Below are 14,566 nucleotides of genomic sequence, written 5' to 3'. Positions count from 1 at the left end.
AGCCAATGGGATCCTTTCCCTCCAGATGGTTGGTGATGCAATGCTTTCTTTCTACAGCAACACACGGGCAGCATCTGCCACTAAAGTCTCTTTGTGGCTCACTGACAACAGCACAGGGAGTCAGTGTGGGAAACCCAGATCAACGTGTTACTCCCATTGACTAAAAGGCACATGTCACTGACACGAGAGCAACAGCACAATTATTGCCTTGAGTACTTGAGTAAAGCAATAAACTACAGCAAACCAATCAGCAAACTAAAACAGCCCACAATACCAATCTGATAAACTGTCAACATGTTAGTAAACAAATTGTTATCCTGCATAAAAATTAAGCATTTCATTAAAACTGAATGATGTTCAGTTGACTATTTTAAAAAAGATGCATTAAAGGTTTGGGTTTAGAAATTATCAAACAAATTGAGACCAAAAAATCTGAATAAGTTTTACTTTATATGTGGTTCATTAATTAGATCGTTAATAGATCATTAAGATGGGATGATGAGTGTGTACTCATTAACGTTCTTTACAGAGTTACCATTTTCTGAGATTCAATTAGAGCTCTGAGAGTACCTCTCTCCCAGAGTCCATCGCCTGTTCCCCTGATCTCTATCCACTGTTTCCTGGGCAATAACGGGAGCATGATGCCACTGATTGGCTCAGACTGGGAAAACTCAAGCAGGGAAAGACCCAAACATTCATATAGAGATGGTGAAGTATAAATGGGAGGGATGACACCAGATATCAGGTTCTGTCCACTGAGACCTTTACAGCACAGAAATCCACCTACAGTCCCTGCTGCAATGATCAGTTATCAGGAGAAAGTGACTCCAACTCATAAGGTAAATCAAAAATTGACACAATTGTCAAAAACTTGTAATAAATTAGATACTTTTTTACTAAAACAAAAGTCTTGAATTTTTTTTAAAATTTATTTTCTACTTTCTGCAGCTGGGAAAGCCTCTTGTGGAGAAGTTGTGCAAAGACAGAATTAAGTCCTGCGTTGAGCAGCTGAAGTTTATCCTGGGTCCAGAGTTCTTCAAACAGCAGCTGGACTCCAAACTGGAGAAAGCAGAAATCCTGGAGATGACTGTTTGCTTCCTGACAAAGCTACAGCAGTGGAGCAAATAGCAGAGCTGATAGCAGAGAAGCCTGCTGACCCACTTCAACAAGCTGCTCTGGTGCTCTGACAAGAACCTGAGAGAGGCTGACTCTCTCCTCTGAGCTCCACCGTCCAGACCAGCATCACCAAAAACTAATGTTCAAACAACAGCGCCCTCTGGCGGTCAATAAAAAAAAGCAGCGAATAGTCAACAACCAGAATAAACTTGTCTGCAGAGCCCTTCTGGACCATCAGATACAGACCTTTGCCCTGAAAGAACAGAGCTTAAAACGTCTGTTCTTTTACGACAATCGGTTTAACATCAAGCCTTTGATTAAAACTGTTACTCTAGTTTTTTATATATCATACCACTATTTTGTTCACTAAACTGTTTCATTTGCAGAGTTTGAGACAGATCTTTATTTTGGGGGTCAAACTAGCTAAAACAATTTAGCAATACATTACAGTAATTTAAAAATTCAGTTACAACATTTTTTTTTTAATGACACAGCTGTAGTGGACCCGTTGTTGTTAAATTTGTTTTAACTACAAAGGTTCCAGAGCTCATAGTAAGCACAGCGGGTTAGAGTAAAGTTGAAGTGAGGTTAAGCATTACAAGATGAAGCTGTATCCTGTTACATTTAAGACTATGTGAGGTTTAAGTTAACGGGAAACAACTTCAGTTTCTAAATAATCTAATTCCACCCACAGGCTGCAGCTGTACATATTTTTTTCAGCTGCTGCAAAATCTGACCTTCTTGTTGCTTATGTAAACTCTGAGTGACAAAAAGTTGAAGGCCATCTAATACTGTTAATATTTTTGCTTAAGTTATTTATCTCAATTTTGACAGGGCATGACATTCAGTTTTTTGTTTTATTGTTTACATATTGATTAATAGGTAAATATTTTTAAAGATGATTCTATGGGAGAATTTTCAACCTGCAACAGGGCACAAGAGTTATTTTTTTTTTGATTATTATTATTTATTTATTTATGGTTAAGTGAATACTCTGGAGAAAAGAGTAGGACACACTCACCCCACCAGTTGTGAATTAATCCACCAGAAGCACTGGACACACTTCATGAAACTGCCACCACCATCCCCCACCCCCAGGACCCTAAGAGGTGAAATTTTGATGTAGTTGATGGTCAGTAATCAGTAATCATGATTAGCATTAGAGGTATAAAATGTGTAGCTGATTGCAAACTGAAAATAATACTTTCCAAATTGTGGTACCCTAATTTGATTACTTTAAGAATGTTTTTTTTTTATTATTATTATAAATTTGAATTGTAACAACTGTCCAAGACAGCCAATGGGATTCTTTCCCTCCAGGTGGTTGGTGATGTAACCTCACGTTTCTATGACAACCCACAGCATCTGCAACAGAAGTTCTTTTGTGGTTCATTGACAATAACACGGGTGTGGGAAACTGAAATTAACTTGCTACTCATGCTGACTATACGGCACGTGTCAAAAGACATGACTGCATCTGGTCAGCTACATGATTATTTTCTAGAGACATTATGATTTAATTAATTGGTACAACACCAAAATATATTCTTGCATTTGTAAAAAAAATAAAATAGATAGATAGATAGATAGATAGATAGATAGATAGATAGATAGATAGATAGATTTATCTATCTATCTATCTATCTATCTATATATATATATCAAAATTTGTAACTCTTTATACAATAGTATAAATGAAATTATCAGTTAAAATCAAATTGATGTTTACAGTTTCCCTTAAAATTAATCTCATTATAAACAACACATGCGAAATAAACCATTAATCCCATTATTTTATTTTTACCCATAATTTGTCATTAAAACATGAATTTTTTTCCCTGACGTGTGATGGGATAATCAGCGTGAGCTCGGTCAAAACCATTGATCCCAGTATCAGGCAGCAGATCTCCTTTCCCTACAGGGTCACCCCTTTCCCATAATCACACAGAGATCTGTTACACTCGCTTCGTTTACCCACAGTCTTCCACCTGTTCCCCTGAGACCTCACTATTATCCCCCAGGCATTAACGACAGCATGCTGCTGGCTCCACAAGCCTTATTGTCTCGCAGAGCACTCTGATTGGCTCAGACTGTGGGAAACCTCAACCAGACTAAGACCCACACATTCATATGGAGATGCTGGAGTATAAATGGGAGGGATGAAACCAGCAGAGATCAGATTCTCTCTACAGAGATCTCCACAGCACAGAGATCCAGGCATGGCACCTAAAATCCTTGCAGCACTTAGCAGTTCTGAGGAGCATCTGACTCTGACTCACAAGGTAAATCAAAATTAGTGGAACTTGTTTTCTATAAAATTTTATCAATTATATTTTGTTGCTAACACAAAACTCCCGAACAAGTTTATTAATTGCATTATTCTTCTTTGCAGCTCAGAAAGCCTCTGGTGGAGAAGTTACGCAGAGAGCGAATCAACACCTGCATTGAGCAGCTCAAGTCTCTTCTGGGTCCAGAGTTCCTCAAACAGCAGCCAGACTCCAAACTGGAGAAAGCAGACATCCTGGAGATGACCGTTTGCTTCCTGACACAGCTACAGCAGCAGAGAAACCTGCTGACCCACTCCAACAAGCTGCAGACTGCCTCTGATAAGAAGCTGAAAGAGGCTGACTTCTCTCCTCTGAGCTCCACAGTCCAGAACATGATCACCAAAAACAAATGTCCAATCAACAGCGCCCTCTGGAGGCCATGGTAGACACTACAAAGTGGAGTTAATACCAAGAAAAAAAAAAAGAGCATATTGGTCAAACGTGACAGGACTGAATTATTTGAACTTTGTGTTCTTGTGTGTCTGTAAGACGACATTTCCTGAGGAAATGACAGCAATAGAGCCTTTCGTGTTAAGGAAGAAAACATCTTGTCATGCATGTAGCATGAATGAAATCCGATTGCATCAGCGATTATTATCAATGCCTAATGTATGTGTTATAGTAACATAGTTGTATATATAGTACTATAGTTTTTGTCAGGTTTTTTTTCTGTGCAAGATGACATTTCCTGAGAAAATGACATCTTTCACATTAAGAAAGAAAACCTCATGTCATGCATGTTGCATGAACCAAATGTAGTATTTTGTTCGTTTGTTTTTGACCATTGTGATCTAGGATTTAAACGTCCTTTTTCTGGACTGATTGTAATAATGAACTTGACCTTCATTTAATATCAAAACAGATCTGTTCTAAGATCCAGTTGTTTATCCTTTTAATTATAAAAGGCTTGATATGGCAATTTTAACCCCTACTATTCACTGAGGATTAAACAGTATATTAATTGTACCTTTTGATAAACACTGATCACTTCATGATTACTGAAAACCAATCTGTTTTAAGATTAATATTTATCATTTTATTGAAAAATGTTTCACACTGTCAGCTTTTTTGTGATAGGTGTTTTTTTCTTTTGGGAACGTAAATGTGATCTGTTTGAAGGTCAATATTAATAGTTTTCATATTGATTAATGTGTTCTTAAATGCTGTAAATATTTTGTCTTTCACAAAGACTGTGTCCCTTCACTCTCTCTGAGTACAGTGTGCCTTGTAGAAATCTGCAAGTTGTCGTTGTGATGTATCATCACTTCCTGTTTAAAGCATTTATGCTTTATGTGACTCTTGTTAAATAAACAAACACTGCCAAGTGAAAACTTTATTTCCATGTTGTTGTTTGTTGTGGTTTTCATAAGTAATGGCAAAGATGTACTCCATTCACTTCCAATTTAAGGGGTGTTTATCACTGATCTTTGTTTAATTTACATATCCAATTAAAAAATGCTGCAGTCTAAAAACTATTTAGGTTAGAGCATACAAAAGAAAAACAAGGTTCAATCCTTTTTTTAATGAGGGGAACTTTCTGGATATGTGTGTGTGTTTAAAGTAAAAGCTCTCACTTCCATGAAACCGTCACAAATTAAATCTAATGACATGCAGACTAAGACACACTTCTATTGTTCCTGTAGTGAAAGCACTGAAAGGACGGACTGTGGGAAACCAGAAGAAACTCACTCACAGAGCCTCAGAGGAACAATAGATCCAGACCTTTGCCCTGAAGTGACAGGGGATAAAAGGGAGCCTGACTCCCTATTTCTAATCTTTTTGTTGTTGTCGTCTTTTTGGCCATGATTTTGTCCATTCCTTTTTTTACATAAAACAGTAACACCATTTTTTTTAAAATTGTCATTTCTTATTGTTAATCTCTATTTTAACTAGAGATCTTCGAAAGTGTCTTGTGTGGATTTAAATTAAAGACACGATCTGAAGAAACTCATAAAGAAAAATTATGAAAGAACAGTTTTGTTATTGACAGTACAAACTGCACAACGTGTCACACATTTAATTGTTGTTAATCTTTTTGGGTCTAAAATCTATTCGTCATAACGCCTATTGTAAGTTCAAGCCTAAATGAAGAAGCTCCCTGTCAGAGATGATTTCATAAGTATTTGCGGATCCAAGTTAAACTGAACAAACAAGAGGTCTTTAATTAAAAGTGCACATGCAAACTCTTTAAGCAGGCATATAAAAGTTATTCAAAATGAACTGCAAAAAGCCTGAAGTTTACTTCAGCATTTCTTCTCATTCATTCACTTGACCCTTTGCCAAGTCTGTAGACAGTCTTTCTCTCTCTTGTCATGTTTATGTCTTGTTGGTGCTCAAATCAAAACCGTTTCTTTCACAGGAATATATTTTTCAAGATAATATGAAACAGAAACCAGGTGAACATGTAACAGCTTGCCTCCATGCCCCTGACAGAAGGGAATCTTGCTCAACAGGACATACTGTTTCTAGAAACATGCTATAGATACAGCTTTACATTGGATGGATATCACTAATTCTTAGGTTCTGCAAGTTATCCGGCTAACATAGTGGATTTTATTAATACCCCACCTTTCTGAGAGAAAACATAAGCTAATATTTAAAACTCACAAATCACCACTTTAAAAAACAATGAAGGTCACTGGGGATTTCTAGAACACAGCTGTCTAATTAGATAGCTAGCTGGAAATTTATTGCAAAACACTGATGTTGTCTCAGTCTGCACAGGAGAAAATAAAGCTAGAGGATACAGAAAAGTTAAATAGGGGTAGTGATGGCATCCATTCATAACATCCTAATAGAGGGGACTACGTACAAATTCTGTACATAAAGGTCTCATGTTGGATTCAAACCACTGACCTTGTTAATATCACGTATCAGTGCTGACCACCACACCAGTGAGCTGCCCTGCAGTCTTAACATATACAGCATAAGGTTTTACAAAAGATTTAGCATCTCAGCAAAAGGCCAGATGATGAAGAAATACTCAAACATTACCCATTATTAGCCGCGGTTAACCTACTGTAGTTAAATTCACTTATTACAGATCTTGAACCTCTGTATGCTTCTTCGTATGCTGCAGTATCTGGCCTCCCCATTCCTGATTTAAAGCATTCTAAGTCCCTTTCCAATTTGTTGGAGTGATAATAATTTCAACTTTCACAAATTGGGTAATGGCTATGGGTAAATAATCTTCAAGATGAAAATTAACTTGTAAATCGGGGCATGCTTATTCTAGGCAAATGATAGGAGTGTGGGAAAACCCATGAGACAAGAGTTCAGTGGCAATCACTCCACCAGCAGCGTGTGAATTCTCCAAAGGGATTTGACACACTTCATGAAAATTCTGTCACCCAGGAAGGCTCCCACCATCACAATCCCAAAATTTCAATCCAGCTCTCAGTCAGTTATCAGTCACAAATATGAACCGAGGATCAAAATGTGTCAAAGATTAAAAAAGTTGAAATTATTTTCACATAATCTTTTCAGATTTTATTATCAGTCAGAGCCAACCAGTGGGATCCATTCCCACCAGATGGTTTGTGATGTAATTCACTGTCTCTATAACAACACATAACCAGCATCTGTGACAAAAATCCCTTTGTGGCTCAATGGCCACAGCACGGGGGTAAGTGTGGGAAACTGAGATCGACCTGCTACTCACAGTGGTTACAAGGCACGTGTCACAAGACACAGTGGCATCTGGATGGACTGAGTTTGTTTTGAGTATTTTAATGTATTATATTGAGTAGTTTAAATTAAATGTGTAGATACAGCATTCAAAGATCTTATGGTAGAGTTTTCAAAACGTGTGCGTTTTTGGATAAATAAAAAAAAGATATTTAAGCTCTATGATAGAAAATACAAATTACTAAATTGTCCATTAAAATCAACAGAAGCAGCAAACGCAGAAAAATTCACCTAGTCTACCACTTTTTTTGCTTATATGAAATTCATACATTACAGCTTTGTTATTCCCGCACATGTGCACTGGGATAATGAGCGTGTGCTCAGTCAGAATCATTGATCTCAGCATCTGGCAGCAGATCTTCTACAGGGTCACCACTTTCCCAGCTTCATACAGAGATCTGTGGGCATGTCTCAGTCTCCCCCCAGTCCTCCAGCTGTTCCCCTGAGACCTAACCATTATCCCCCAGGCATACAGGAGCATGTTGCTGCTCCACATGCCTTATTGTCTCGCAGAGCTCTCTGATTGGTTCAGACTGTGGGAAACCTCAACCAGAGTAAGACCCACACATTGATATGGAAATGTAGGACTATAAGTAGGAGCCATGAAGCCAGCAGAGATCAGATTCTCGCTACAGAGACTTCTGCAACACAGAGATCCAACCATGGCACCTACAATTGCTGCACCAATGACTACTTCAACGGATAATTTGACTCTAACCCACAAGGTAAATTGAACACTGCCTGGACTTAAATTATTATTAAGTTGACAGTGTTTCTTTTCTTTTTCTAACAATAAAACAAACAAACAAACAAGTTTATTAATGACTTTGTTCTTCTTTCTGCAGCTCAGAAAGCCTCTGGTGGAGAAGTTACGCAGAGAGCGAATCAACACCTGCATTGAACAGCTCAAGTCTCTTCTGGGTCCAGAGTTCCTCAAACAGCAGCCAGAATCCAAACTGGAGAAAGCAGACATCCTGGAGATGACCGTTTGCTTACTGACACAGCTACAGCTGCAGAGAAACCTGGTGACGCACTCCAACAAGCTGCAGACTGCCTCTGATGAGAAGCTAAGGGAAGTTGACCTTTGTCTTCTAGGCTCCACTGTTCAGACCAGCATCACCCAATGCTCTCTGGAGAGAAAAGACAACAGCGTCCTCTGGAGGCCGTGGTAGAAAACTCACACTGGAGTCCATACCAGACAAGCGAAACAGACCATATTGGTCAGACATGACTGGACTGAATTGTTTAAAATTCTGTGGACTTTTTCTTCTGTATGTACAGAAGGCTTTACTGTGTGTGTGTGTGTGTCAGATGACATTTCCTAAGGAAAGTGTAGTAACAATATCTTTCATGTTGAGAAAGAAAATTTCATGTCATGCATATTGCATGAATTGAATCTGATTGCATGAACAATTTTAATTGTTTCTTTCTGTACTTCATGTACTGATGATGTTATAGTAATACTTTTTACTATTATTGATTTTTTTCAATTGACATTTGTTACCTTTTGCTGGTTTTCGATTTTTGGGATCTAAATTTTAAATGTCCATTTTAAGGACTCATTGTGATTGTACATATTAATCACACAAAATTGATCTGTTATAAGATCCAAATGTTTAGTATTTCTTTCATAAAGATTTTCTAACTATACGACTCAATGTGGGCAAGTCATGTAATTGTGATGTTTGTACCTCTTGACTGTTACTGATCAGTTTAACATTAATCTAAATTCAAGGTTCAATTTGTTATAAGATCTACAACTTTTTTCTAAAAGGTTTTCTTAATATCAAAGTTTTCTTAGTCGGTAAAAACTTGACAGTGATATTGGTACTTCATGATCATTATTGATCAGTTTAATATCTTAATTGTTCTATGTGGACATTTAGATGACTTGTATCTCAGTGTATGTCATTACTAAAACTTGATCTGTTTTAAGATAAATATGTTTGTTTTACTGAAAACATTACTGTTTTTGTTAATGTCAGGTTTGAGAAGACAAAGTAATATTTACTTTGTGAGAAAAAATTGAATTCAGCAGTTAACAACAATATATTTTAAGGTCATTTGCTGTTTAGTGAGTGAAAGTGGAAAAAGAAATCAAATGTCACTGAGTACTGGGTTTTTGAATATTGTAAATTGATTGTCTTTCATAAAGACAGCTTTTCCTCTACTCTTTCTGAGTACAGTGTGTCTTGTAGAAATCTACAAGTTGTTGTTGTGATATATCATCACCTCCTGTTTGAGCTTTCGTCCTTGTTGAATAAATAAACACTGCCAGTGTAAAACATTGTGCTTTCATATAATTTTTATGCAGTTGATCTGTTATCTTTTTACATTGATGCTATTCAGACAGTGACTAACAAGTTTATTAGAACACCACCCAGTGTAAGTGCATTGACGCATGCTCAATCATCAAGCTAATGAAATCCCAAAAAGCCGATTCCGTTTATCTGGACGTAGCGTTTTCAGAATGAAGTCGTCCATGTAAGGTCTTTTTGGGGCACCCAATGTAAGGTTTACATTTGGTGGAACAGCTGCTATAATCTAACAGAATTGGTAATTGTGTAATTGTTAATCCACCAGTAGGCTCAAACTCATTATTTAAAATTATATTTTTAATGCTAAAATATAATTGTTATCAATACATTTTTTGTTTTTTTTACAAAAAAAGAAAAAGTAAAGCACGTTATTATTTTTGCTTAAGATACCAAATTACTTAATTGGATTCCAGAACAGAAAAAAAAATGTTTTAGTGATTGATTGTAATACTCAATTAACTTCTGACTTCTCAGAGGCATCCAGTGCGCCGGCTCAAATTTGTAATGTAATTTTTAGTTTCTAACAAGTTTTTGACAGATTTCTAAGATGTCTGTTTTATTGTTTTATGACAGGTGGTTCAATAAATTTGTTGAGCACTGTATGTTCTTCATTTTCTGTCATATGTATCTATCTTTGTCTCCATTTGCTGTAGACAAATACTTCAAACCTTTAGAACCCTATTATAATTGTTTATCCAAAATGCACATTCAGTGAACAGCCAACATTTGCAATGAGAAGGGTCATCAATGTTATTTCAATTTGCTCAGTTGGAAGTCAAATCTTTAAACTTAAAGGTCAAATATGCAGTGTCTTAACTTCTCTGGTAAAATCATCAGATTCACACGTTTTAATAATTGTTTCAAAGTTAATCATTTAAATCTTAAAAGATGATACACATTTTAGCTTATGTGATGCTCAATAAGGCACACTTCTATTGTTTCTCAAGTGACAGCACTGAAAGGACTAAGTGTTGGAAAGCAGAAGAAACTCATTCACAGAGCCCCAGTGGAACAATAGATCCAGACCTTTGCCCTGAAGGGACAGAGGATAAAAGGGACCGAGACTCCACAAACTGACACATGTTTAAATCATCATGATGGCTGCGCTTCCTTTAAATAAAGCAGCGGTACCATTTCCATCAGAAAACTTTCATATGATCTTCTTAAACTAGAAGCACTATTTAAACAAGGTGTTTGAGAACGATTCAGCTGTGGACTAGAATCAAAGAGGTGATGTGGAAAATCATTGTACAAACCTTGAAAAAGAATCATTCAGAAAAAGCTAAAGTTTTTTTGAATAACAGGAAGTCTACAGGAACTACAGGAAGTCACAGTAATTTTTTAATCTTCTTATTTTATATTTTTTAAGCATCCACCACCTGAAACCTGTCTTTTGCAGGTTGGGGATTCAGTGAAAAAGTTTTGCTATAACAATAAAGTAAAGCAAACATCAGAGGATGCTATATGCCATGTGTACCAGTTTAGCTTTAGTAGCAGACATGCAACTCTTATTTAAAACTAATTATCAGAAACCTGCAGCTGAGATCTGTTTTGTTTTTTTGTTTTTTGTTGTAAGATTATTGAATTTTAATTTTTCTCAAAAGGTTTGAACAACCAGTTTTTTGTTTTTTTTTTAAATAAACTGGCAAGATTTTTCAGGAGATTTCACAACCTTTGCAATAAAAAAAACATTATGTTAACTTACATACTGGCACATGTCAATTTTTTTACTAAAGTGTGGGAAAACTCTGGAGAACAGAGCTGAGAGTGAATAACGATCAGCCGACCAGCAGCCGGCTAATTCTCCTGAGGGATTTGGCACACTTCAGGAAACCTCCCACTCTCACAGTTAAAATATTGATTACTTTGATACTCAGTAGTGAGTGAGTGATTACCACCAAAGTTCAAAATGTATTATAGTGTTAGAAAACTTAAAATGTGACAGGTTTGAACATTCTGAGTTTAGTTTTGATAAACTTTTTAACAGCGGTTTTAAATTTAAACTGTCCTTCAGAGCCAACCAATGGGAACTTTTCCCTCCAGATGGTTGGTGATGTAATTCTTTCTTTGTATAACAACACACGGGCAGCATCTGTCACAGTAGTCCCTTTGTGGTTAATTGAACACAGCGCGGGGAGTCAGTGTGGGAAACTGAGATCAACTTGCTACTCACACTGGATATACGGCACGTGTCAAATGATGACTGCATGTGTTCAGCAGCATGATAATCGTGTTGAGTAATTTCAGTGAGAAAATCACAGGCTATTGCACTCAACCATGTTATTACAGGAAAAAATTAGGTTTTTTATTGAAAAAAGGTTTGATAAAAGTTTAAATAAAGTATCAAATGAAAGATCTTGATAAATTACAAATTAAATATAACAATACATTCAATACGCAATTCACTCTTCAGTTTTTTTGGCAGAAACAAGCAAAGAACTAATGTCATCTACCTATCAGTTAGTGCTATAATTCATTAATTAGATCAAGTAAACTTGCACTTTTTTGATAGGATGTTAAGGGTGTGCTGAGATATCAGTTCTGCTCACTACAGGGTCATCCCTTTCACAGATTCACAAAGCGCCCTCTTGCACTCTCTTTATCTCCTCCACCTGCTCCCCTGGGAGCTAACTATTATACGCTCGGCGGTAATGACAGAATGTTGCTGCCTCACATGCCTTATTGTCTCAAGGAGCTCTCTGTTTGGCTCAGACTGTGGGAAACCTCAACAAGACCAAGACTCACACATTCATATGGAGATGATGGAGTATAAATAGGAGGGATGAAGCCAGAAGGGATCAGATTCTCTCTACAGAGACCTCTACAGCATAGCGATCCAGCCATGACCAGTTCTCAGGATCTGACTCTGAACCACAAGGTAAACTGAAGGTTTTGATCATGTAAACTGTCAAATTGTAGAAAATATATTTTGTTGCTAACAAAAACAAAACTCCTGAACAAGTTTATTAATGACTTTGTTCTTCTTTCTGCAGCTCAGAAAGCCTCTGGTGGAGAAGTTACGCAGAGAGCGAATCAACACCTGCATTGAGCAGCTCAAGTCTCTCCTGGTTCCAGAGTTCCTCAAACAGCAGCCAGACTCCAACCTGGAGAAGGCAGACATCCTGGAGATGACCGTTTGCTTCCTGACACAGCTACAGCTGCAGAGAAACCTGCTGACGCACTCCAACAAGCTGCAGACTGCCTCTGATGAGAAGCTGAAAGAGGCTGACTTCTCTATTCTGAGCTCCACAGACCAGACCAGCATCACCCAATGCTCTCTGGAGACAAAAGACAACAGCGTCCTCTGGAGGCCGTGGTAGAACACTCACACTGGAGTCCATACCAGACAAGCTAAACAGACCATATTGGTCAGACATGACTGGACTGAATTGTTTAAAATTCTGTGGACTTTTTCTTCTGTATGTACAGAAGGCTTTACTTTGTGTGTTCTTGTGTATGTGCAAGATGACATTTCCTAAGGAAATGACATTAACAGTATCCTACATGTTAGGAAAGGAAACATAAGATGCATATCGCATGAATGAAATCTGATTGAATCTGCAATCATTATTATATCTTAGGTGTACTTCTTGTACTGATTATGTTATAGTAATACTTTTTTACCATTATTGATTTTTTAAATCTAAAATTGAAATGTCCTCTTTCTGACCAGGAAGGAGTAATGAACTTTACCTGAACTGGACTCACTACAACTCATTGTGGGTTGAGTTGTGTAATTGGGTTATTTATAGCTTTTTATCATCAGTGATAGTTTTTATTTTTATCCTTTGTGGATAAAACCTTCTTTTTGATCACGTTTACTTCAATGTAAGTGATTAATGAAAAGGGATCTGTTTTAAGATCAAAATAAATGTTTTGCAGAAAACATTACATTTAAGTCATTCTCAGATTTGAAGAGACAATGCAGTTTATTTTAATGGTTTTACCTGACCTGTTTTAAGGTCAATTTTTGTTAATTTTTGCTTTGTTTGAGGAAAGAATTGTCATGGCTTCCTAAATACTGCAAATCCATTGTCTTTCATAAAGACAGCTTTCCCATAATACTTTCTGAGTACAGTGTCTCTTGTAGAAAACTACAAGTTGTTGTTGTGATGGATCATCAGCTCCTGTTTGAGCCTTCGTTCATGCTGAATAAACAAACACCGTAAGATGAAAACACTGTGCTCTAATATTATTTTATGGCATAACTGACCTATCTGCTGAAAGATATGCATTCTTCATTTTCCTTCATTTTAAGTCTCCACTTTTTATAAATACCTAGAAAGTCCAGCACTCACTATAATTGTTTCCCAAAAAGACATGTAAAACAGAGGAAAATAAGGAAAATAAAGCACTAAAATCTGTGATGAAGAGTGTTATTTAATTTAGTTTAGGTGTTGGTCATATTGAACCAAATAACAACTGGGGAACTGTGGGAAACCAAAATAAAATCACTTACAGAGCCCCAGTGAAACAATAAATCCAGAACGATCAGATTATAAATGGGAGCGTGGCTCAAAGTGAAAACATGGTCTGAAAGTATTTTTAAAGACTGTGATCAATGCTGTTTTACATGATTCACTACAAAGTCAAGTGCCACCATAAACCTCACTACCCCGAATGTGTTAGCTGCCGGTTTGTGAGTCCTGATGAAGTTCTTTGAGATTAGTTTTTCTGGGGCTATAGCAACTCATCTAGTCAATGATAATGTTTTTCAACGGATGTTTTCACAGCGACACACTGAAAATTAAGTATTTAGCTCTAGCTGTGTATAGTCTAATTCACAGAATGAAAAGCTCATTTCAACTCAAGCCTTCAGGAGTAGACAGAAACCTACCACACAGGACTCAGGCGCAAAGAAGTTATTTAAAACAGAAATACCTCAGTATAAAAACCACCAGGCCAAAGATTAGTGAAAGTATTCTTGTAGTATTGGTTACTTACTTAAGAAACGCTGTACAAGCATACTTTGGAAAAAAAAAATACAAACTCCAAGACGTTAGAAACACAGTCCTAGCTTGTTAGCCAGCTAGCTACACAACTGAATTCATTAGTGACATTCTTACAACTCTGCATACAGTCAAATGTTGCAAAGTTTACTTCTTCAGCACAGCAAGG

The 14,566-nt window shown here is 36.9% G+C and overlaps 3 protein-coding genes across 3 annotated transcripts; all 3 read left to right on the top strand.

Annotated features, from left to right (window-relative positions):
• Nucleotides 1–3,275: 3,275 nt before the first annotated feature.
• Nucleotides 3,276–4,019, top strand: LOC134626979 (transcription factor HES-5-like). Its single transcript, XM_063472888.1, has 2 exons — nt 3,276–3,398; nt 3,509–4,019. The coding sequence occupies exons 1-2, from the start codon at nt 3,276–3,278 to the stop codon at nt 3,827–3,829; spliced, it is 444 nt and encodes a 147-aa protein (XP_063328958.1). The 3' UTR covers nt 3,830–4,019.
• Nucleotides 4,020–7,732: 3,713 nt separating this feature from the next.
• Nucleotides 7,733–8,434, top strand: LOC134626978 (protein hairy-like). The gene is made up of 2 exons (XM_063472887.1): nt 7,733–7,855; nt 7,976–8,434. The coding sequence occupies exons 1-2, from the start codon at nt 7,733–7,735 to the stop codon at nt 8,300–8,302; spliced, it is 450 nt and encodes a 149-aa protein (XP_063328957.1). The 3' UTR covers nt 8,303–8,434.
• A 3,796-nt stretch (nt 8,435–12,230) lies between these two features.
• Nucleotides 12,231–12,849, top strand: LOC134626977 (transcription factor HES-5-like). Its single transcript, XM_063472886.1, has 2 exons — nt 12,231–12,326; nt 12,442–12,849. The coding sequence occupies exons 1-2, from the start codon at nt 12,231–12,233 to the stop codon at nt 12,766–12,768; spliced, it is 423 nt and encodes a 140-aa protein (XP_063328956.1). The 3' UTR covers nt 12,769–12,849.
• The last annotated feature ends 1,717 nt before the right edge of the window (nt 12,850–14,566 follow it).

This window comes from Pelmatolapia mariae, linkage group LG5 (assembly GCF_036321145.2).
Source record: "Pelmatolapia mariae isolate MD_Pm_ZW linkage group LG5, Pm_UMD_F_2, whole genome shotgun sequence".
NCBI classification, from domain to species: domain Eukaryota; kingdom Metazoa; phylum Chordata; class Actinopteri; order Cichliformes; family Cichlidae; genus Pelmatolapia; species Pelmatolapia mariae.
Note: the sequence above shows the minus strand (reverse complement) of the source record. Positions and strands in the feature narration are given on the sequence as shown.